The sequence below is a fragment of the Apteryx mantelli genome, chromosome 4 (genome assembly GCF_036417845.1).
Source record: "Apteryx mantelli isolate bAptMan1 chromosome 4, bAptMan1.hap1, whole genome shotgun sequence".
NCBI classification, from domain to species: Eukaryota; Metazoa; Chordata; class Aves; order Apterygiformes; family Apterygidae; genus Apteryx; species Apteryx mantelli.
This window is the reverse complement of record NC_089981.1, coordinates 55,824,768-55,850,100: the sequence shown is the minus strand read 5'-3', so window position 1 is coordinate 55,850,100 and position 25,333 is coordinate 55,824,768. Positions and strand designations below refer to the sequence as shown.

At 35.4% G+C, this 25,333-nt stretch overlaps 1 protein-coding gene across 8 annotated transcripts in view; it reads left to right on the top strand.

Moving 5' to 3' along the window:
* Positions 1 to 25,333, top strand: part of CDIN1 (CDAN1 interacting nuclease 1) — a 131,333-nt gene that overhangs the window by 21,882 nt on the left and 84,118 nt on the right. For all 8 annotated transcript variants that reach the window (XR_010884168.1, XR_010884169.1, XM_067296651.1 and 5 more), the window contains exons 2-5: positions 4,896 to 4,941; positions 5,808 to 5,872; positions 9,143 to 9,203; positions 12,526 to 12,598. Coding sequence is in view for 6 of the 8 variants with exons in the window: in XM_067296651.1 (XP_067152752.1) it covers positions 4,896 to 4,941; positions 5,808 to 5,872; positions 9,143 to 9,203; positions 12,526 to 12,598 (245 nt within the window). In the remaining 2 variants the exon portion in view is untranslated. The remainder of the gene's footprint in view (positions 1 to 4,895; positions 4,942 to 5,807; positions 5,873 to 9,142; positions 9,204 to 12,525; positions 12,599 to 25,333) is intronic.

Below are 25,333 nucleotides of genomic sequence, written 5' to 3'. Positions count from 1 at the left end.
GTATGCTTTGTTGAGAAGACAATCTGATATAAACAAAATCTTTTGGTCTTACTAGCTGCTTCTTGGTCAGAATTTTACATCAGATCTAGTTATGAAGCACTGATCTGCATCATCATGTTATCTGTTACTAGTTTAAATATGAATACTCATTGCAGACAAAACATTTCAGGAATACTGTCCAGTGGTGTTAACCAGTAGAAAAAATTTCTCTGCCCTCTTCCAAATTAAGGCATTCACTAGAAAAAAATGCTCTATTCTTACATAATAAGTGACAAAAAGGCATATTATATCTCCAGCACAAGAGTTGCAGTTGTCTTTTTAGCCTGTTCTGGTCAGACTTGGACACCCCATTCTAAATGTGGTTGGAGTTTAGTATCTATAGTGCTATGCTTTATATTAAAAGCAAATTTTTATGCCTTTATAACATTTGGAACCCAGAAATAATATTTCAGTTTTTTAAAAAGTTATTTTCTTTAAACAAGAGCTGGGCATTTCCTAGTGCTGGGTGGTTTTTAGATCTCAGACTGTTTCCTGCAGAAATCCAGTACTATAGACAAGAGCACAAACTACATCAGGCATGCAGATGGAAGTATGCCACCAACGTCAACACGGAGCAACAAAAGGTAAATTGGTTCATTATGGATGCTGTTGTAAAGAAAAAGAGGGTATTTCAAGAGCAAGGCTGGTAGCTTTGAACAGTCCTGGGAGTTAGATCCATTAGCATCTGGAATTGCAGAAGAAAATGTTTCCATGAAAGTAGCTGTTAGAGAACTTAAGAGGAAAGTTTGCTTGTTTTCCTGGAAAATACATCCAGTTCTATGAGGGATGGATAACAAGTTAATTTATTGATTATTTAAACTAGGCAGCACACAGATTTTTATTTTTTTTTTAAGAAAATCAACAAATCCATATTTTGCCTCTGCAATCAGTGTCGGACCAAACAGCTTACTTAAACAAATATACTCTCTTCCTAGCCTTCTAGTAAGCCGTGTGGCTCACTATGAAGTTTAAGAGGCGATAATACAATACTGAAGTTACTTGGAATAAAAGCTGTTTTCAGTGGTATGAACATAAGTGGTATTTGTTTTTGTGGGATATCTCAGCTATATTAATTTGTGTGCCTTTTTTCAACTTTGAAATCATGTGTAGAAAGAAGCATTAGAGGAAGGATGGAGCTCTAGGAATTCGGCTGCTTCTGTGGAAGTCCTAATAATTTACATATCAGTATCCCCGACTGCCCGTGTCAGCTGTTGCGATCATTTCTTTTCATGCCATGTCTTGCAGTGTCAATGCCTATCTGTGGCTAGTGTCCCTTCTCCATGTACACAGAACCATCTTTTCCTGCACTTTCTGAAAACAAGATGTTTCAGTTTTGCTATCACTGGCATCTTGCAATAGATATTCCAACTCTGTTTAGAGGAGCTATCTTGCTTTGCCAGGAAATTGAATTTATCTACTGTGGCAAGGAAACACTGAGTTGGAGATAAGTGATTTTCGGCATGAACAGGGGAACTATGTTAATTAGAAAAAAACGTGGAACAGCCATGTGAAGATAAAAATCCACTTCTTTTGGGGAAGGGGAGGGATTTTTCTGGTGGTAAGGCTTGAAATTCTTTCAGTGCTACTATTGAAATAGTTCTTTTTGTCATGTTCTTCCTGTTTTTATGCTGCAGTCCAATATATATCCAATTTGTTCAGTTATTGGACTGTAATTTCTAGTACTTGTGGTAAGTCCTAAATGATGCAAAGTGCTGGGAGTAAGACTAAACCAAAACAGAGAGAAAGGAAAAATTAAGGACACCAAGGGAACAAAATAAATGGACAAGAAGAATCCAGTCTGTGAATACAAATATAATGGTTTTCAGTCTTATTGATATGTCAGTAAGTATAATGGGATAATGGTACAGTAAGTACAGTAATCTTACAGAGAACAGCCTAAAAAAATACAATCACTGGTATATGAATGGGAAGGAACTCAAACAAGACAAGATATGGAAACCGAGACATGTGGAATGTTATAAGGCTGGGAAGAGGAAAGATAATCAAGGTACAGGGAAAAATAATCAAGATATGAGGAAGAAGAAAGGATTTGATACATTTTAAGAAAGTAGTCTTTTAAAACTCTGTTCGTTTAATCAGATTATATTCATAATTTCTTATTATTAACAAGGAGTTGATTTGAGTCTTCTCCCTAGAATATTCTTACATTATGTAAGGTAGCTTCCTCTTCCATCTGTTAAATTAAAAACTTAGAAAGACCAACATTTTTATCACGATTTACTTGTCTTTTTTATTTTCTTTAGGATCTGGACAAGGGGAGGGTGTGGAACAAAATAAAACCGATACCATTTTGTATTCCTTTCTGTTCTGTTGTAATTGACAAAACACTGTCTTTCACGTCAGTCACTCCTCCTGATTTGTAATTCGAGTGTCATGTTTGACTCCAAATTGCCTAGGTTATTTTTATATACATTTTGTGTTCAAACCTTGCTGAGATTTCGTTTGTGATATCTCCAAGGTCCACCCAGTACATGCTCTGTATCCAAACACACCAGTAAAAATCTTCACTATTTGGCACCTTAATTACCACAGTTTCCTCACTTCTGACTTTTCTGATGTCTTTTTCCTCAAGTCAATTCAAAATGCTTGTCTAGAACAAGTCATCCTGGCGTAGTCTGTGTTTATCCACAAATTTTCCTGTACCATTACTTTCTAAATCTGTCCATAAACTGCATCAAGGTCAAATTTCTAGTTTTTAGGTTTTTTAAAAAATCTTTTAATATAAGATCTTGCTTTTTTTGGTTTATGCCTCACTCCTAAATCATCTTCAGTTACTTTTCCATTCCTCCAAAGGGTATGTTTGTGCTTCCATTATCATTCTGTCCATACTGTCCTTCAAAAATCCAGTGAAATGCTGTCCTGTTTTGTTCTTTCAAGTCTCCCATATTCAGTTCTACCATTGTGACCATGTAAATCTGCCAGATAATTATAGTTACGTGGAGAGCCATTAGGGGGCCATATGTATCCTCCTTATTTATAGCTTGCAAATTTTTTTAAATAAATCAACCTGAAATAACTTAGCCTTGCACATATATAGCCTGTGTAAGTAGATAATCTTAATTTCTTTCCTTTGTTCACCTTCTGATTATTACATGTGCATGGTAGGACTTCTCATAATTGGGTGGTGCACCTTTTGGGGAGACATTATAGTTCATCTCTTCTGGCCTCTGTGTCAAATGATGTATATTTCAAATGTTTGAAATGTTGGCTGTATAGTAATGCATTTTTTGTAATCCATTAATTTTGTAAATCTGTGTATTAGTAGAATGGTTTGTATTGCTATCTTTTTTTTTTTTTTTTTTTTTTTTTTTTTTTTTTTTTTTTTACAGTTTTAACAGTTAGTGAGTACTCAGGGTGGGTACTCTTGTCTTTCAAATACTGGAGAGCAAGGCTCAGTGTACTGCTGTCACTGCTTAGCAAACCCAGAATACAGTGTTGTGGCAGAGATACCGGAAGCACAGATATGGAAGCAAAATACTCAGAACTAATCAGCACTTTATATAGTGCTGCATTAATCTAGTTACTTTGTTCTTAATGCTTCAACTAGTTAGTTTAGAGGTTTCTGTATTGTGTTGCATGGACATACCTTCTGTTTAACCTTGAACACACTATTTAATTGTTCTGTGCCTCAGTTTTCCCTTTTCAAAATGGGAGTAAGACTTCCTTTTCTTAAAATAGTGTTTCTGATGTGTGAAAATTACAAGGAGAAGGGCTGTGTAAGTATGTAGAGAACGTATACTTTTATAATAGGGTCATCAATAATATGATGTGATATGTAAATATGATGCGATGCAGATGTTAAATTCACATTCAAGAAAACTAGCCGAAGAGCAAGACTTCTGACATTGATGAATATTTAAACTACCTATGTTATGCCTAAGTAGGTACGTCCATGAAAGGAAAAATGTTAATTATTCATAGTGCTTTGCTGTACCATAAAACTCGATTTATTGAGACTATAATTTGTTCGAGTTGCATCTAGTAGGAAAATATATCAGAAGTAATTAATTGTTTTCAGGATGTGATGTGGTAGATATATCCACAGAGGACAATTGAAAACAGTAGCAGCGTGGTATTGATTGCCTTTTAGAAGGAAAAAAAATCTTGTCCCATTTCTAAATGTTAACAATTCAGAGAGAAAAAATTCCCACTTGGGAAAAATGTTTTCCAGGTTGCTTCATTGCCAGGTGTTTGACATTGAGTCGAGCCTTAGATGAATGAAGCTTATGGCAGCTTTTGGAAATGACCGACTCTGGGGAATCTCAGCTTCCTGCTGTGAAAGTTTCTATTTTCAAAGCACATCAGTTTCAGTGGGAATGTTCCAGTGGTCCCATATGCTACTTCTGACAGAGAGCGAAGTTTTTACTCTGAATATGAGACAGCTACTGAAGAGGTTCCCTTGCTGCTAACAAAATGAATTTCAATATGTTGCCAATGAACAAGCGGCATGTTCCCAACTGCTAATGGAATTTAGTTCCATCAATTATTAATGGAAATTCTGCTTTGTTTCCCTTTTTGCCTTTTCCCTTTTAACTCCAGTACCTGCTACTGATAAGACTTTGTGGGTTCTGAAGCTGAAAAAGAATCACCCAAACAGTGTGCTAGTTTGCTTTGAAACTATTGCTATATTTTCCTCCCCTCCCTCATGCGCTTTCTCCTTGACTTAGCAGCAGGAAGCCTTTGTCTGAGGTGTTCATCTGGAACAACTTTTCCACACTTGTTTTCATGTTCTGTTAGATTACAGGGCAGCAGGCCTACCTTTGAAGCTCCCTTCTCTTTTGTTTCTTTGCAGTGCACTCCAGTAATTAACTTTGTCCTTCTTTTATTTGTTCCAGTCAATCGCAGTCCACTCTGCTGAGCATCTTCTCCCAGGAGTACCAGGTTAGAAGTTTTCTCCTTTGTGAGGGTTGACAGGTGCCTAATTGAATGATGAATGTCCCTTTATTTCTTTGTAATTGAACTGCCAGCTTTCTGATTGGTTTGGAGGATGTTCCCTTTTCCACATCAAGCACCGCCTGAGTCTCAGTGGATGGCTGCCAAGCCTACCCATCCATCTGTCTAATAACATCTAGCCTTTGCTTATTTGGTGGACCTGTAATAAATTATGCTAAACCATTATTATTCTGACAATAATAATTTCCCTGTGTTGCGTGGTTCCATGTGCTAAATGTTTGCTGACTTGCACTGTCAGTGCTGCTTTCCATTGCTGACAGAGATGATGATAAATGACCATAGCCGGAGTGGCAGAAGGCAAGAGAGGCAGAAAATGGAGTCATTTATCATGAGATGACAGGTGTCAGTCAAGTGGCAAGTCTCTATGGAATTACTTTTTGTAGTTTTTCAAATAAGTTGTTTTTAAGCAATGTTCTTCCTGGTTAAAAATGCCAATTGAATTGTAAAACCAGAGTGCACCAGACTTAGATGGAATTGAATTGGGGGAAAATTAATACAAAGGTTGAACAAGAGAACAAGTTTTTCATTGCCCTCTACAGCCTTCAGTAAACTTATTTAGATTCAATTCTTGTGACCTTACTGGCTTTTACATATATGGAACATTGCAGTACAGTCTGAAGACATTCAATTCAATAGGTAGAGTAAACGTCATTTCTGTATAGAATTCTAAAAATATAGTTCGGTTTATGTATCAAAGTATGGCTAAGAAACATGTGTTTGGGCAGTCATGATTTCTGTGTTTTGATCTGTGATACATTTATAAGACTCTTGATTTGTTTTTCTTTTTTTTCCAGAAACAAGTGAAAAGAACACATGCCAAGCATCACACTGCTGAGGCTGTTGAAACTTACTACCAAAGGTATGACCTCCCCACCCCAGGAAAGTGTATCATCATAACTACTAATTGTTATGATAATTATAAGTAAATTAGCTTATTAGGCTAATTTTCTATAAATATAGATCAGCAATTTGGGATGAGGTTTACAGAAAGGCTCCGCTAAAGATGTTTTTCAGTGAAAAGGCAAAAATGTTGCAGCTTTGTTCAGTCTGATCAAGAAGGGTTTTTCTTCCTTGATTTTAAGTCAAGATAACAAAATATTATTCCTTACAATGCATGTCATAGAATTCATTATATATTGCCTATAGTTTGTAATCTCAGGATTTCTATGTCAAGACTAATATTGATGATAAATTCCTTAAAGTGAGGGAGCTTGCTTTGTTGCAGTTGCTTGTTTTTAGATTAACATTTGTGTTACATTACAAAAAGTTGCATGTTAAATTCGTGTATTGCCATTTAAAGCATTAATTATTAGATCTCTACTCTTTTATCAACAGAAGTGTCAGAAATAGCTTTTAAGGAGGAATGAAAACCTTGAATGTCATTATACAGTATTTTACAATTGTGTGCATCTTGAGCTAATAAATTGTAATTGCTACACCTTATAGTTTGTCTGTTAGTTCTATAGGTTTTTCTTAAAATATTGCAATGACATAATTGGGGCCATACTGATAACAGGTAGAGGTATGCAATTAAAATATTACTTTGTAGACTGACATATCTGAAGAGCTTGCATGGCAAGTGGGATCATACTTGTGATTATAGATGTCTGATACTTATGCTTAATATTAATCTTTATGAATCGGAAAAATAAGCAAAAAGCCTTAATTTGTAAACAATTAACTACTCTCAGTGATTCCACAGAGTCATATATTTAAAACCTAAGGACAATCTGATTATATTAGACACCAGCGTAGAAAATATAGTGTGAATTGTGGTGTTTTGAGGCTTACTTTTCTTTTCTTGATAGATGTATTGCTGTATAAAAAAAATATACTGGATCTTGTTTCACTTTTCCATTGTTGATTCTTGTTTAGGAAGAGTATTGGTTTAAAAATTTGTTGTGTTAATGGTCATATATATGCAATGCTATTTTTAATTGCTTTTCACTTACATAGTTTTAGTAAAGTAACCTATGCTAGCTGTAACTGCTAAATAAATAACTCTTTTCTTAGAATTCGTGTAAATCCCCCAAAACACTTTTATGATCAATGTATTACTAGTTCCAACAACTTAAACCCAAAACATGGAACCAGATTTTGCTTTATGCAAAGCAATAGTTGTGTGGGTGTCAGTAGGTTTGTAGGTATGACTAAGTTTGGCTCGCATCAGGTAGGAAGATTTGGTCTCCTGTCCCCTTCTGTACTGTCTGAAGTATGATGGAAGTACTTGACTAATGCATTATGTATAAAGCTATATGGTTGTGACAGGAAAAATCATTCTTTATGCTATTTCTAGGTTTTTCATGTTGCACATGTACTAACATGGCTGAATAAAATGCACGTTTTAAAATCAGAGATGTTCTGGTTAATAGTTAGAAAACTCATCTGCATCCTGTTTTAGCAGATTTACTGTGTAGTATGTTATGTAAGTTACAGGGGCAGACTACGTGAGTCAGAAGCCAGTTTGACATGCTACAAGCATAAACAAGACAAACACATCTTCTCCACTACTCTTTTCTAGCATTCATCTTACAGCTGTAAACCCTCAATATGTGTGGAATGCCTCTTCCTATTCCCACCTACATACAAGCAGATTATAGTGCTTCTGTTGCTTTCCTATGTCCAAAACTCTCCCTATTTTGGAAGGTATCGTTTCCAGTGGTCCCTGCCGGGAGCCAGTAGAAGTGCAGTTGAGTGAGTCTCCTCTGCTGAGACTTGTCTTAGATTTGGACAAACACAGAGGCAACTTATCAGAAAGCTCAGCAAGCTTTTCAGAATGGTATTGCCATCAGCATGTGAAGCCAGTCAGTCCATAAGGGACTGCCAGTAGCATTAGAAATATCTGACAGTAAATTACTCCACTGTCAGCTGTAGCTTTGGTGTTTTATCAGCTAGATGCATGTTTTAGAACGTTAGTGTCAAGTAAATCTCCCTGGTTATTTTGTTTATGAACTCTCATTTTTTCCCACCAATGTAGGTTTTCAAGTGTTTAATTATACACAAGGAGTCTTGTTTTGTGTTGTTTTACATATAATTTAATATATTTTACAGTAATAATATTTAATCATTGAGTCTCAGAATAATTTGAAAACAAAAAGCCTCCTCTGGGAAGAGTTATATGTAAATGGTGTTACACCCATTTCACAGAAAGGTAAAATGATAAAATTTTATAATATCCCTAAAAAATGACCAGAAGAGTCACTTTGGTGGATAGATAACGATAGAGCTAAAAAGATTATGGTCTTCTAAAGATGTCATGCTTGCTAACAGCTTGCTGTATCACTGTGGATAGGATAAACTAAGAGGCTCAAATGTTGGTAACTGTTGTTCTTTTCCAGATGGCTACAAAGCACAAAGTGACTTCCAATAATATAGCTTCTTCCCATCAACTCCTGAAAGCATGTTTTAGGCATTATTGAAACTTAAACATCAGAAAGTGAAAGTAACAGAGATGAGGAAGGCAATATTGTGTGAGGCGATTGTCAGAAACATCACCATGTATCTGTATTGGTCTAATATTCTTAACTGGAAACTTTAAGCCTTTGGCATTGATAGGATAATGACTTTCCCCTTCATAGGATTCCAAATAGTTCTTTGAACTTTCTCTTTAGAATAATAATTTCATTGTTAGACTCTGATTTCAGTGAAGTAAGCCTTTATTGTTTAAACTACTACCTACTTGATGACATCTGTGATTAAATTTGCTATTTTGTTTTTGTGCATAGTAGTGAATGGAATATGTGGTGATTTATGCCTGTGTAGTTGAAGACCATGTGCAACCAAAAATCTTTACTGTGAATAATAGAGATTTCTTGTCTGTTATATATCTTTAAATACTGAAGTTATAATTCTTTGTGTGGCATTAAGCCAAAAAATTTTGAAATAGTTTTCTTAATTTATTTACTGTGGTTTTATCAATGACTTAATTGAGATTGATATGTCTTGCAGATGAGTGGGAAGCAACCCTGGATAATTAGTAATTGTTTAAAATACTTATTTCTTGAAAGATTTCCTGTTAAATACTGTACTAGAGTATTTTCCCCCAAGTGAGAGATTCACAGGAGATACTTGCATGTAGAGGCTGGCCTTTTCTTGCCAGTGCAGAATAACTTAGCTTTGTCTTGTCTAGGTACCTGAATGGGGTGATGAAAAATGCAGCTGCCCCTGTGTTACTGGAGCTGGCCAATGAGGTAATCATCTTTACTTTTTTCTTTAATCTTCCAGTGTAAAACCTAAGGGGCATATCTATAGTGACTTTACTGAGAAATGTAATTAACCTAAAAAAAATGGTTTCAAGGCACATTAGACATTTAAAATTGTTCCCCAGTCTGTTAGTACTTACAATAATTAGACAAAGAGCCCCATTTATTAATAAATCAGTTAATGTAATTAGTCTCTTAACTTCAAGGCAAATGTGTAAAAGAGACTCTGAATTTGTATTTTGCAGGAAATTTTGGAGAAACTAAGTAAGATAAGTACTCTGACACATTTTTTTAATATTTTTAAATGGAGTTACATCAGGTTTACTTTTTGCTGCTGTTGTCTCCTTGTTTTTAAATAATAAAACCCATCTAAGAATTTTTTTGTAATAGGAAGAGTTAAAACAGTTCATTTTCCTAACTCCTTTTAATTCATTTGGTAGAGATTAGAGAATGGCTAATGAAAACTGCTTAATATAAAGCAATTAAGCAGAATAAATTCCTCAGTATAGCCATTTCATAGAAAAGTTGGTGTATGAGAAGATCAGTACATTTGCCATTACAGTCTGACTAATTTATCGATGATGTTTATTAACTAGAATATGAATCTGCTTTGGGATGCAAGGAGTTATTTGCATTAAAAAGTGCCCTCTAAGGCATTACCTTAAAAGAAGATCTAAAAAGTTTCTAATGGTGACCATGAGCATCCTAGAAAAAAAAAAAAGAAATATCTACCCCTTAAAGTCTGAAATATTTATTTACAATAATAATAGCAATACAATATCTGATACAAGTTGGAACTGCTTATGCAACCCTCAAAGGGATAGAGTGAAATGTATGCTGTTTTGTGTTGCATTTTAATAGAAAGCATGGGAGGAAGGCAGAAAATGGGTGTTTGCATTAAAAATGATATGGCACTATGAACATTAAGTGTTGCAATAGCAGCAAGTTCTACATGTTACATTAGTAAGAAAGAATTGTTTCTCTCTCATGTACAGTCCTGCAGCCAGCAAATGAGCGATTACCTATCAGTTGTTAGAAGGTTTTAATGGTCTATGAAGTGTCTACATATCCTAATCATACAGTTAACATAGAATAAAGGATTTATTTCATATTAGTGGCAATGCGCAGCTTTTTACAGTTTCTGAAAAAAAATAAGTCTCTAAATATATTCTGTTCTCAGGATTTTACATAAAAAAGTACTTATTAAGAATTTAGGCGAACAGCACGATTCATGATATATAATGCCCATATTGTATGGGAACGGTCATAAAAATATTTCAAGCACAGAGTAATATATCTGTTACTGATTCTTGTTTGTATATTTTTTCTACCCATGATGTTCCCAATGATTTAGAGATGATGCGTATAATCTGACTCCAGTCAACATATCTTTGTTTATATTATACTAATGCTTCTTTGCAATTTAGATCAAAGATTTCTGCAGTTCAGAAATAAATAAAAATTAAATCAGAGGGAAAGGGAAGATATTTAAAGAACTTATCTGCTTCTGACTTCATAGTCGTAGGTATGTAAGAAAGGCAATGCATTTTGTGACTGCTGCCTAATGCATTAGGGAAATGTGGCAGTAACCAGCACCAGATTACTGCTTCCAAACAATCAAGCTGCCATTTTTATATGATACTTAATATTTAAATGACATACTCTTGCATCTGCTGACAATTGATGTAATGGTAATACTTTATGAGTCAATATATATTTAATCAGTGGAAACTGTAAAAATTGGTGAGAAATATATAACATGCGTGCATTACAGTGTGTAGCAGCTTTGTTAAATAGGAACAGCTCCATATTATTTTTTGAGTTTGTTTGGGGTTTTTTTGAGGATATGTGAGACTACTTTTAAATTTTATTGGAAATTTCATTTGCCAGCTTTGTCACATTGTATACATAGTGCAAAAGGACTAAAATCTCATTTTTGTTAGATAAGAATAATAAAATTAGGCATTGTTCTCTTCATACAAATATTTTCAAGTGAGATTTGAAGCCCTATGAATTTTACTTACATGCTAAATTCTGACATGAAGCATGATGGCCCCATTTCAAAGAAAGATGGACATATGATTAATATGAAAATTAGGGAGATGCAAGTACCTGAACTAATAAGGTAGTCCTTATTCAGCCTGGACTACCTTCAGTAATTTCACCATTTTTCATGTGTCAGCTCTGATGTGGGTTACTGGAAATAAGCAGCTCTGTGGAAAGCATTTCTCTCTACTTGGGGAATTTAAGGGCATCCAAGTACATACTTATTTGGAAAAAAAATGTATATACAACTGAAGCAAGCTTTTTTTTGTTTAGTTACTAAATCAAGATAAAATTTTTGTATGAATATCGAACTTGAAAACCTGTCAAGAAAAATTCATTGTGATAATGTATAAGCAAGGTTTACTGTCTCGTAGTTAAAATTCTGATTCACCGAAGTGATGTTATAATGATATCTAAAAAGCTATTGTAATTTCAGATAAACTACACCATATATTTTCCATAAATATAAAAAATACTAAAATAGAGGAATAATTTATGTAAAAAGGAAAACATAATCTCTAAAGAAATTTTGATCAAGTCCAAAACAAAAATGCATCTGTTGGATCTGTTACTTCTAGTCAGCAAAACTAAGGAAGGTCTGCTGATGATATTAAGGATATATGATGGGTGCCATATTTATAAGTACTTACAGCAAAGGATCGCCACTTCTTTTCCTTGACAGGTAACCTTACAGAAAGGGGTTTACTGCCACCTTTTACAAAGAGCAGTTCAAATACAAGATATATATATTAATTTATATTACATACAATATATACTGTGATTAATATTTTACATTTTTATATCCCTGTTATTTACTTAGAACATTACTAGTCATGTTATTAACTTCTAATAAATTTAGATATTTGTCCATTCCTTCCTTATTTTATTTTAGTTACATGTATTACACTGCAAACATAAAAACAATGTAAACATAGATAGATACCTTTTTTTTGTAGTATGTGAAAAGAAGCTCAGATCAACATATTTAATTACTTTTTCTCAATGAGAGGGGAAAAGGGTACTACATTTATCTGCACAAATACAGGAAAATGTTAGGTTCTCACATGAATTTTGGTTTTCTGCTGGGTACTGCGGATAGTCACCACACATTTGATACAAATAGTTGAGCTTAACACTTGAGAAAAGCTACTAACGTTACATTTAATGCGCTTTATTTTAAATCTACAAAATTTTGGTGCTGACAAAATGTGTGCCTAAATATGTTTGTCTCTTGAAATTCTTTTTTTATTTCTGTTATGGTAAGGTGAACTTTGCCCCATCATTGATGGCTCGCATTGTGTTAGAAAGATTTCTACAAGAACAAGAACAAGCCATCCGTAAGTAACTTTGTTGTTGTTTTCCTTTTGTATTTTTTTAATTTTAGAATTTTTTGTCTAAACTTTTCTCCTGACAATAACATAAAAATAATTAATGCAGCATTGCAAGTGAGCTAATGAGGGCCACATTTTAAGGCTGGTATCTTGAACGGCTAACGACAGTTAAACTTTATGTAAAAAGACCACCCACAATTTAATGCTAGCTAGATGAATGCTTTTTTTTTCCCTTTTTAGATTTTCAGAATATCTGTCCTTTCAGAAAAATAAAGTATATGGGGCTCACAGTACACTTAAATATTTAAAGCTACATATTTTAAAAGTCAATAATTACCAAAAATAAGCTTTAAAAATAAACCTAAGCCATTTTTTAATTCTGCAGCATTAGAGAAATATTGCTACTAAATGCAAAAGTGAGTTAAACTGGTCTGAGTACAAGGAAAAAAATGAAAGAAAAGAAAAGAATAGAGCTACAGGAGGAGGTTCAAGCCTAAATTAATTTGCCACTGAAAAAATACATTTTGTTATTTTCTCTGTGTCAACTGCATGATTAAAACCGGCTGTTAAGTGAGCTCTGGGGATGTGCTCGTAAAAGATTTATGAGTAATATTCAATGTGATATTCAAAGTGAGTCATGAATATCAGGGTAATTGCTCTCAGTGCTGGCTCTTTTACTAGGCAGGAGTTTGTCAACTGCCCCATAAATATTTGCCTAGTCTCATGTAAAAAAGACAATTTCATCTTCTGCATTTTTATTACCTAGTGTAATGTTTACCTTTGAAGCTTGACTATGGCAGAATAGGTAAAAAGCTTCAGAATATGCTTTATGCATATAATCTTCTCTTTTTGAAAGCAGAAGATAATACCTACTAAAATATCATCCAGTAGCATATGGTGTTTTTTGTCAGGGATTTTTCCTTTGGTTTTCTTTGAATCTGCACAGTTATCAGTGACTGGTGGCCCAGTTACCTTGTGAAGGTTTCATTTGAATGAATTAAGTACTTCCCCTAAAAATTCAATATCATTTCAATAGATGTAGCCTCTAAAGTAACCTGCAGTGATGCTTCATGAGCAAATCACATGATGTCAGAATGGTATGGTTTCGATTTAATCAAGAAAGAGATTAAAGTGGATGTGTGTTATTTTCAACTTCGCCGCAGCACCACCATTTGTCAAAGTCAACCTTCTGATTGCTTTGGACCTACTGCTATCCAGGTCTTGTCAAAATAGTAGTCAGCACAATCTGAGGCAGGTAGACTAGCCTATGTAAAGCAGTATCAAACATAGTAAAACAGAATTCATTGGCTGGTGAATTATGAAGTTAATAGATTGATCATAAATTTTCTGACTATTAATTTATCTTTATAATGCTGGCATATCTTCAGTACATTTTTCTTTTTATTTTGCATCATCTTATACTGCACAGTCAAACAGAATATAATTCTGAAGTGTGCTGTACATGAGAATTCTTAAAGCAGCACTGATAGACAATGTCTGAAGATGTTTTGTATAAGTACCCCAGGAAAGAGCATATTTAGAAACATGTTTAGAAAGAGGCATTCCAAGAATGTTGTTTCTGGGAATAGGAGGCAAATTGTTTATAGAGTACTATGTTCTTGAATTACACTCTAACTACGTAGAATCAAATAAATCCTTGTTTTGAAGCATTTTTAGTTTTATAGCTGTTTAGCTATAATGATAGTTTTATTGTAAACTATTTTAAGATTTTTTTTCAAAAGTAAATTCATTACACTTTTGGATTTGGAGGGGGATTATGCCATATAAAACAATTCACTGTTTGTTATATGATTGTCAGTAGACTGACTTGTAATCCAAATGTGGAATGATTAAAAATCTTTCATGGACATCAAAACTGTGAAGAATCAGTTTTAGCATTGGTTTTTATTTATATTAAGTAGCGATATACTCCCCTTCAAAATACTTTTTATTTTTTATTTTTGTTAAAAGGTGTGCTTTTTATTGTCTGTTATATTGTGTGGGTGTGGCAGGGGAATTGCAGGGCTGTTAGGATACTGTGGAGCTGCTAAACTGATTTTAAGGAAGGAGCTGTGAGATACTCTGGCTTCTATTCTGACACTTTCTGCTCCCTCACAGCAGCGACCTGGCTGGCCTTTGGCAATGAAATTCAATGCACATGGCTCCGCAGTCAAATCATCAAATTTCCCTGTGTGTATATTAGAGTTTTGTAATGTATTTCCATTATGAAACAATGCGGGGATAATTGTCTTTGGTAGCAATTAGCTAACAGGTTTGTTCAGTGCTATTGGCAGAGGCATCCATCATCCCCTCCCTGACCACACTTTTTTGTCTACTGTGGACTATGGAGATCAATAGAATTCTATATAGTGGAAATCACCCCAGCTTTAATGAGCTGCAAGTCTCAGTCAGTCTTGGTTTGTATTTTTAATTTATCCCCTTTAAATCTGGAAAAAATGCTTTCCCTTTGGGATAGGAGAGTACTGTAGCAGTACTGTTACTTTCACTAATCAATTCATGCTTCTAAATTATTTTGCTTCTACAAAAACGTATGGTTGGTAGCGACTGGGAGAACAGAAGCACACAGCTTATTGCTTCTACTAAAATACATCCTTCCTAAAATACAGAGAATTGCTGCAGTGTAAGTTACTTGTTTGGTATTACCATTAACTCTCCTGTGTATAGACTTTAAACCATAGAATTTCCAAGGCAAAGGATTATAAGGTCTCAAGTGACCCGAATGGTATTAATTTTTTTTTTTTTTTTTACAATAGCCTATTTAGAGAATAACAAAAGTAAGTTTTGCCTGTGTTTTTTTAAACACAGCATGTTATATCAGGTGAATGCTGTTTACAGTGTATATCAGTTTTTTATTGATAAGTAAAAGTTTCTGGAGAGGACTTTTTGTATGTTTCTGAAGAATCAGAAACTAGGAAAATAAATCTGTGGGCAAGGGAATATGGAAGCAGAATTATCACTGAGCAGGAATGTTTGCATTCCTCTTTGCAAGTTAGGCAACAAAAATCTGTTGAAAGCAAAAGATAAATCTTTCTATATAAAGACATCAGTCCTAATGATGGGAAAGTTTTCCACCAGTTGACCTATTTGCCAATATAGAACTATTTTGTAGCTAACACTGTAATACCTTTAGTACTCCCTTTAAAAAATATATAGAACTGGGACTTAAAATCTGCACAGGTGATTTAAGTACAATGGAAAATTGTACACTTAGTGTCCTAGTTTTCTTCCATTCCAGAAAATATACTTTTGATTTGATACTCTTTTTCCTTTGTCAATGACATTGGATTTAGGGGAGAGATTACTCTGTTAACACACCAAATTCCTTATTTATGTACTATAAGGCTTTTGCAATCAAAAGTACTGTGTTCGCTATGGTTTTCTGACATAAAGTAATAGTGCTCAGAGTAGATCTCTGTGCCACTGTTTTTTTAAGTACACAGAACATAAATATGCTATAATAATCACCATTCTGCTGTGGTGATGAAGCATGTTGTCAAAGAAGGGCTTCTGGATGTGAACAAGGCACATCATTTTAGTGTTTTAACTATTTGGGTTTGAGCAGGGGAGCCTTGTGTGCCAGTTTTCCATCTATAACAAGCTTCAAGTTCTATTGGGATGCTGAAGAATTTGAAGAATGTGCTCTTACTATGTATACTTTGACTTAACCAAGTTCAAAACCTATTATTCAACTAAGCGCTGTAATAATTCTTTCTATTAGCTTACTAAATCTCTCAGATTATACTGTCAATGTATGGAAGATTAACTCCAAACAAAACTTTGGCACCAGGGAAAGAGGGTGCCTTATACAAGCTTAATGAAACCCTATACACATAACATCATAGGTTGTAGTTATTTCCATAAACAAGTATATTCTAAAAACAGAAAAGAAAAAATAAACTTGATGTTGTCTTTAAAATAGATCGTTTCTGTACTTAGAGACTTAAGCATCCCTTTAAGACATTAGATTCCAGATGCTAGAGTAGACGATACAGCTGCAGTCTAACCCAGAAGGCATCCAGAGTTCTGCTTCTGAGCATAATCAGAACTTCTCTCTCACAGAGTCTCTACAGTGGTGAATAACACAGTGCTGATCACATTAAAACTATGAACCAATGTGACTAAGTAGGACTGGATATCATGTTTTCCCCTCCTGGCTGAGGGTACTAAATACCTTTTTGCATGGAACAGATTTCAGCTGGTACATTAAAGGCACCCTCTTCCTATATTTTATCAACCTGCTTATTTCCTTGTGATTTTAGAATACTGGGTTCCAGTCTCCATCGAGTCAAAGTGATTAAACTCGGGTAGTTTACTACCTGAAAGCTCTACCATCTTTTGGAGCCAGGAGAACAAAAAAATGAGATGTTTGTTTTAACTAAAGTGTTGGAGCATCTAACTTGAGCAGAGGGTTCAGGGCCATGTATACTATTGGAAAAAAATCCCTGTTGCAGCCCTCAGTAAACTGGAAATGCATCAGTGTTTTTTGTTGGCTGCTTAAGACAGCTCTGAGGAAGTCAAGTGCTTGAATGTCTTTTTCAGATGGCTCCTCCTGCATTTTACTGCATAATCAGCTCTTTAATTGAGATGCCTCAGCCGTCAGGTGCTTTTATCCTTTTTGCCAAAGAAGAGTCATTCTGAAGAACAGCAAAGTTAGGTCAGGTACTGGTTTTTAGCTCCTCCAATACACTGGACATAGATGCTGTAGGTATTCAGGATAAAACTGGTGGTAAGATATGTTCCAGAGATTTAATGCTTGTGCTTTTAGCACAGTGCTTCATTTATGGATGGCAAAGATTTGAAGAGAAGTTTAAATTGGGTTATTTGAGTTAAAGCCATTTTTAGAGAGAATAGCAGGGCCAATTCCCACTGCTGTTCACAAATTACCCTGAAGTAGCAATATTTACACAGATGCTAGTGTATCTCCTATTAAATGAATGTGTCTCCCACTAAAGGATGCCTGTGTCTACCTTATGGGAGTTTGAAGATGTCCATTTCTATAAACAGAAACTTACTGTACTCGATGGTCATGATTTAAAATCTGAGACACTGTTGGTCAGATAGCTCACTAATATACAGTGCTTTACACTGAAGAATGTTCTGTGTTTACTTAGGGCATGAAAGACTCACTCGTTCTCTAATTCATTCTAGAAAGAGAAGTTAGAGTAGTCCAAGAAAAAGTAACTTTCAGGATTTGAAGGCAGATAGCTTTTCTAAGCAATACTGCAGCAAGAACAGTTCTCCCCAGCACTGATTTATCAGTACACCACTGTGGCTGCGTTTGTCAGACGTTTATACAGAAATGGAAAGATTGAGCCTTGCTCAGTGTTACAGAAAAGCTACTGAATTTCCTCAGAAAAAGTGGACAGCAGCCTCATATAGGTTAGAAAGAAAAATTGCCCTTCATTTTGTGTTCATCTATTTTTCCCCTTCTAGCTTAAAGAGGAAGCAGGGAATGGGTACATGTGGATTCAGAAGTGTTTAGCTCTCATAAATTCATGCCTGTCAAGTGTAAGATTGAATCCTTGTCTTTGCTTTGACACAAGCTCTCTATAGGACTGTGGCCAAGTTAATTAACCTGTTTATGGTTCAACTATTTCATTTGTAAACTGGGAATAGTATTTGGATCAAAACTCAATTCATGGCTAGTGAATAAGCCAGTATTTATAGATCAGCAAGAAGAAGGTGCTGTATAGTGGTTAGAAACCCGATTATGTTAACAGCATTCACTTTGCGTCAGTTGTGCATACTGTCCAGAATAAGTGGAAATAAGAGCATTACCTCAAAGACTGTCCAACACATAACAAGAAAAGTAAGTCCAAGGGTTTTGGCTTCACTAAATAATATCACTATTCATATTGGAAATATACAGTAATAACTAGCCTAATGAAAACTATTCTTTTGCATTGTGTCCTCCGCCTCTTGCTTCTGTTCCACTGTGCTTTTCTCATTCAAGAGTTAAGAGGATGAAATTAAGGTGCTTGTAGTATACAACATTGGGACTGTAGGTCTACTCCCCAGTTTCTTCAGAGAAAGTTTTAATTCAGTTGCCAGTTCTCATTTGGAAGAGACATTGGCTCACTACTGTATGAATACCTGCATATGATACCTGTTGTGTAGCAGCATCCCCACATCACCAGGCTATTATATGGCAAATTTAAAAAACAGCTTATTAACAGTCAGTCTAATGGTGAAGGAAAAATAATTCCCCATTCCCCAAAAGGGAACAAATGAAATACTGACAGTAGATAGAAAAAAAAAAAATCGTAAGTTTTTTTTTTTTGTTGTTGTTGCTGTTCAGACAGGGGATCTCTACTTATGGTAGCATAACTTAAATGTCTGGTACCTTTCCTGTCTCTGTAAAATATGTTGCCTTATGCCAGTATGAATCCAAAGATACAAAAGGCGGGGGGGGATGGAAAAATTAAGAGTGGCTTCAAATGCTTATTTCAAAATATTAGCATTGCTCAGTATTAAGAATAGTCTGTCTTAAAAGACTGTATGTGTAATGTGATTGTGGATGCAGAGAAACTGGATAATTCATGCAATTTTATCTTTTTGCAACAGTGAAATCAACTACCAGTCAATAGAATGCAAGCTTAATGGACCACAGTCAAAAGGCACTCAGCAAAATACCCTTGACTTAAGCACAAAGCTCTTATTTCCTGATACTAATTGGCTAGAACAAGATTTCATCAACACGGAAAAACACACAAGGAAGTACAGCAGAATTTTGCCAATACCTACTCTGCACCTATAATTTTTACTTGAAAAGGCAGCGTTACCCACTTTAAATTTGCGTATTTTCAGTAGACATAAAGTGAAGGCAATATTGTATTCAAGATTGTTTTTACAAACTATGTGCTATACTACAATCAGTAGTATACTGTACTTAGCATTTTCACAGACCTGAAGGCTAGCAATTGGCCCTGTTGCATGTCTAGATTTGATAGGCACATATCAAATTCACTTACATGTGCTGTATATTAACATAACTCAAGGCTACCAGCCTGAAACCAAATCCTGAGTTCTATGGATTCTGCATTAATGCATCCTGATAATTAGTCAATGGTAATATACTTCTGAAAGGTGAAGCATGTTCCTATGGTATATATATTAACTAGTGAACACTTTGTATTACGGAAAAATGAGAAATAATTATTCAGATATATATTAATTCCTGGTGATTTAATGAATTTTAGATTCTTGTGTAAGAGGTTCTACAGAGGAGGAAATCATTTCTAAAAGCTAAGTATGAAGCATTATCTAACAGAGGTGATACAGTTTTGAAATGAATTTTATCTGTGTTAACGAGTCTTGACATGCAAGGATTTTATGTGTAGGTAGTTTTCTCAGAGCAAATAGATTCCTTATGGTAGGTATGCTGTATAAATATACTAGACAAATTTGAAGTCAAAGTGGTGCCCAGCGACAGGACGCGAGGCAACGGGCACAAACTGAAACACAGACACTTCCATCTGAACATGAGGAAAAACTTTTTCACTGTGAGGGTGACAGAGCACTGGAACAGGTTGCCCAGAGAGGTTGTGGCGTCTCCTTCTCTGGAGATATTCAAAAGCCTCCTGGACGCGATCCTGTGCAACGTGCTCTAGGTGACCCTGCTTGAGCAGGGGGGTTGGACTAGATGATCTCCAGAGGTCCCTTCCAATCTCCCATTCTGTGATTGTGTGATTCTTGCTTTCCATCCTTCTGCCTTCACTTGGCAAGTGGACTGGAGATGCGTTTTAGCAGAAGCAATTGATGCTAGTGCTGCTCTGCTCAACATGAACACATAAACTACATCTCATAGGATTTTTTTTTGTTTTTATTTCACCAAAAGCTGAGTATAGACTGCCTGATGCTAATGGCTTCTCTTCTGAAGTTGCATTATTTATTTAATAGCTAAGATAAGGAAAGGAAGTTGGGAGGATATTCTAACCTTATATACATGGAGTACCAGGTAAATAATCAACAAATAGTCAAATAGAAGAAGCATGAAATTGTATTTTCTTGGATTATATAAGTGGATGGCAGAAAAGGTAAGATAAAAAAATGTTATTGCACTTCTTCCTCTTTGTTTCACATTTCTATTACAAATTGATATTCCTGTTTAACATCTTTATCAACAACCTGGAGGAGGCAACAGAGTATACTCTCTTCAAGTTTGCAGATGACGAAAATGACAGGGCTGCCATTCAGAGGAACCTAGACAGGCTGGAGGAATGGGCTAGCAGGAAGCTTATGAAATTTAACAAGGGTAAATATGAAGTCCTGCACCTGGGAAGGAAGAACCTGTTGCAGTGGTGCAGGTTGGGGACTGACTGGCTGGGGAGCAGCTCTGCTGCAAAGGACCTGGGGGTCCTGGCAGGCAGCAAGCTGCACATGAGCCAGCAGTGTGCCCTGGCAGCAGAGAAGGCCAGCAGCACCTGGGGCTGAATTCACAGGAGCAGAGCCAGTAGACTGAGGGAAATGATTATCCCCCTCTACTCAGACCTTATTAGACTGCATCTAGAATACTGTCCCCTGTACTACAGGAAAGACGATGATAAACTGGAGTGAGCTGGAGGGCCGCCAAGATGGTTGGGGGCTGGAGCACTTGCCTGGAGAGAGAGATGGTTTTGGGAGCACCGAACAGCAGCCTGCCAGTACCGACGGGGAAATTATCAAGAAGGCAAATCCAGGCTCTTGGCAGCAATGCATGGTGGTAGGATGGGAAACAACACGCATATACTGAAACAAGAGATGTTTACAACTTCACAACTTTTAATAACTTTTGTGGTCTATTAATGCTATCCAGTCTGCTTTGTGTTTTCCTAAAGTAGATGTTAATTAATTGTAAAATTCATTTTTCAACAGAAGCTTTTAAAGATGAAAGCTTTCTTATGTAGTTAACCCTTTACCTTATATTGGTAAGCCTTAAAATGATAGTGTTAGTGCTGGTATCCAAAGTGTATTGAATGTGTGTGTGCATGTGTGTGACTGAAGAAAGAAACATGATCTAGGTGTGATTATCTAAGAGAAAGTCCTAGGAAGATTGAAGTTGAATGTAGTAACTGTAATTAGCTAAAGTCTATTACAAGTCTATTACTATATGATAAAACTGTCAAAATAATGACTGGGGCCTCCTACAAATCATGCAGAAGATCAATAAAGTTAATCCTACGTCATAGCTTGAGAATTTAGAAATTCTATTTTGACCTTAATTTGTGATGGAGCCATTCAAAACATATTTAATAAATGGGTTATAGTTCTTCTTCTTAATTAAAAATTAAAACTATTCCTCAACAGTTTTCCCCAATGGAACAGGCAAATATACTTGCAGTACACATGATGTTTATGTTACTTAACTGATTGCTTACCCCTTTCAAGAAAATGTTAGTTATTCATATTCATAACGTCTGTTATTCATATACACTAAACTTGTAGTGATACCTCTTCCAAAAAATTCTTGTGGTTCAAAAACCCTATTTGGGGTGTTTAAAAAAAGACTTTTTTTTTTCCCTGTGATTTATTTTCTTCGCCATTCTGTATAGGAACTTATCCTTCATTTATTCTGTTATATGTGAGTGCCTTCCAGTAGTGTGTTCAGCTGTATGCATACAGTCATATGTCTGTCATGTGTTGTTTGTTCTCTCCTATTCTCCCAAGGAGGAGAAGCGTAACCAGTTAAGTGTTTAGTTTGCTGAGGTTTGTTTTGTTTTGTTTTAGTATACATGTTCTCTTATAGTATACATGTTCTGTATTTGTTAGAGAAGACAAAGTGAAAGAAATGTGCCTTTCATGGGGAGCAGAAGGGGGTGGGGGCCCTATGTTCATTCCACAGTCTCAGACAGGCTATTCAGAAGGACTCCTTTTCTTCTTTTCTTCACTCCCCTACGCATACAATTTGCACTCTTATAGAGAGAATTCTGTTGCAGTAGGACAAGTATAACTTTTTACAGATTGGCTAAAATGCCTTTCTTCTTCTTCAGCCTTCCCATTAAGATATTCCAGGAGAATATTGCAAAACAGAGATGGATTTGTGCTTTTCAGATAGCTGTTCCCTATGTAATATGTATATCCAGCCTTTTTAGCTCAAATTCCTTGGGACTCTGTTTAAAAAATAGTATGAGATATGCTTTCAGTTTGTCACCTTGTCCCCAAATAGTTGTCAGAATAGATCTTTGGTAGAATGGTAGTTTTTACTGTCATGCAATTGTAGCCTTGTCCTATTAGTGTTTTTTGGCTGCATCACATTATTTGTTAACGTAATGATACCAGATCAGTTAGTGATCTTTTAATCGTGGAATTCTTTGGTTTGGATAACAGTTCCACCTATGAATCTGGTCCTGGTCATGATAGGTATTGCAAAACTACTCTGAGAAAAAGTATCTTCCACCTCTCTCCCCGTAAAACTAAAATATAAATGAAGGGTTGCTTCTGTCCATCATGCTGCAAGATGGAAAATGATTAGGAAACTGTTAGGACATGCCCACCATCCAGAAGGTAACAAAACCCGTGTATACATTGTTTCCTAGTCTGGGATACTATGCTTGATGGTGGGGGGAGGACAGCACACAGACAATCCTCCACACTAGGCAAACACCAAATAACCTTTGCCCGTTTATCTTTTGTCCTGCATACAAGCACTTAAAGACAAGTACTGGCTGTTGTTCTATATCGCTTTCAAAATGCTGATTCTTTTTTGATAATTGTTACTCTTTTGGTTTTCTTTTTAATTTTAATACTCGTATTTCTAAATACCCAGCTCTTTAAAAATCCTGTGATATCTTTGGCCCTGGTGTTTTGTAGCTGTGAGTTTCATAAACTGGTACATTTGCATAGGAAAAAAAGATTTAGGTCTAAGTTTGCTTTCTTTAAAGCTACTTGAATGTCCACTTGCTATTCTGACACTGAACAGAAATGGTAATCAGGAACCTTTCTGCCTTTGTGGTGTCTTTTACTTTTGTGTCTTCTAAAATAAATGTTTCATGTGCCCAAACTTTCTAAGTTTTTTCAGGCCACTGATGATTCTTTTCTGTCTTTGAACCCATGTTGCTTCCCCTAGATATTTTTGAGATAGGATGACAGAACTGAATGTAATGATTCCAAGTGGGTTTATATCAGTATATCATATAAAAATATTATAAGGAGTTTGGTGATATTTCCAAGCCCATTTATTTTATTCATCCAAATTAGAGTCAGTCTTCAGTGAAGAGTGATGCTCAAACTCAGCCAATTTAGAGACTAGTAAAATGAACAAATAGCCGACTTTTCTCTTTCACTGTGCATTACTGGATGTTATGGTCTGGAAATATTTTGTGTTGTGGATTCTACTCTCGCATTTCTGAAGGTGTAACCTCCAAATAATAAGCCCCAAATTCTGCACTTTTTCAACAGCAGAATCCTGTAATTCAGACTACCTTTAGAATGGGAATCGCAATGTAAAGTATCCTTTTTTCTTTTTTTCAGGAGGTGCAACTGAGTTTATTTCCTGTTGTAACTTTATTTTCTGTTATTTCAGGACAACTGAAAGTTCAAGTGATAAAAACAGCTTTTTCAAAATAAAAATTTTGAACAAATATTTTGAATCCTTATTAGTACAGTTCTTCCTAAGCTTATCTTCAAGACTGTACACTTTCTTGCCTGTCCCTGACTCATTCTTGCTTTTGGAAACCATGATTCCATATGCTTTTCTGAAGAACTTTCTTCTTTCTCCCTACTTCAGGGGTGATTCTCTTTCTCCTCTGCAGTTTCCCTAGCCACTCTCACATTTTCCTCAAGTTATCTGCTAGCTTGCTGATCAGGGTATATCACTACAGAGCTATATGCTTTCATTAAATATCAAAATTGCTTTATTTACAATTATTTTATGTTTCTTTTGAGATGGGTAAAACAATTCAGTAGACAGAATGAAGAGGTACACATTTTGCTTTAAAAAGTCTTCTCAATCTGCTGTTGAAGCATGCAGTCATTTAGCCTTAATGTTATGCTCTGAAATTTATTTGCTTTTGTTTCACTAAACTACATGAGGTCCCGGCCCTGAAATGACAGGTACAAGGCAGTCACGTGCTAGGTCTGAAATGTGCAGCTGTGCGGCCACAGCTTTTCGATAGGTGCCAGTAATAATGGCAAATTTGCCATTATTACCTGATTTTTGGCAAATTTGAATCCTTTATAGCCTCATTACTTGCTTTTCTGGGGTACTTACAAAAGATTTTAAGCAACCTGGTTGTTAAGCATCCCACTACTAACTTCTGCGAGGAGAAACTGGACCTGTATTTCTACTTGTTCTCAGTATCTAGTCCTTGACCATGCTTTGGAATTTTGTTTTGTTTTGTAACTACTTTAGTTTCCTTAGCTACTAATAATAAACTTTATCAAAGATTTTTAAAACAATCTTCTTTTTCTTTAATTTGCTTTTTTATGACACGTCCAAAAATTGCAAAAGGTGAGTGATGCCCAACTTTCGTTTATGCACTGGTATTGGTCATTCCTCAGTGTATCACAGTCATTTAAGTGCTTGTTGGAATGGTCATTAAAAACATAATGTGCTGGATATAGACTAGCAAGACTTTATTATATAATTCCCTAATCACTGCTAACTTTTCTAAACACTAACTGGCACTAATTTTTGCGACCTTCCAAGTCTTTGCTACTATTTGCTGGTATATAACTTCCCAAAGTAGGTGTCTAGCATAAATGAAAGATTAAATCCTTGCCTAAAAAAAACAAGTTTTTCTC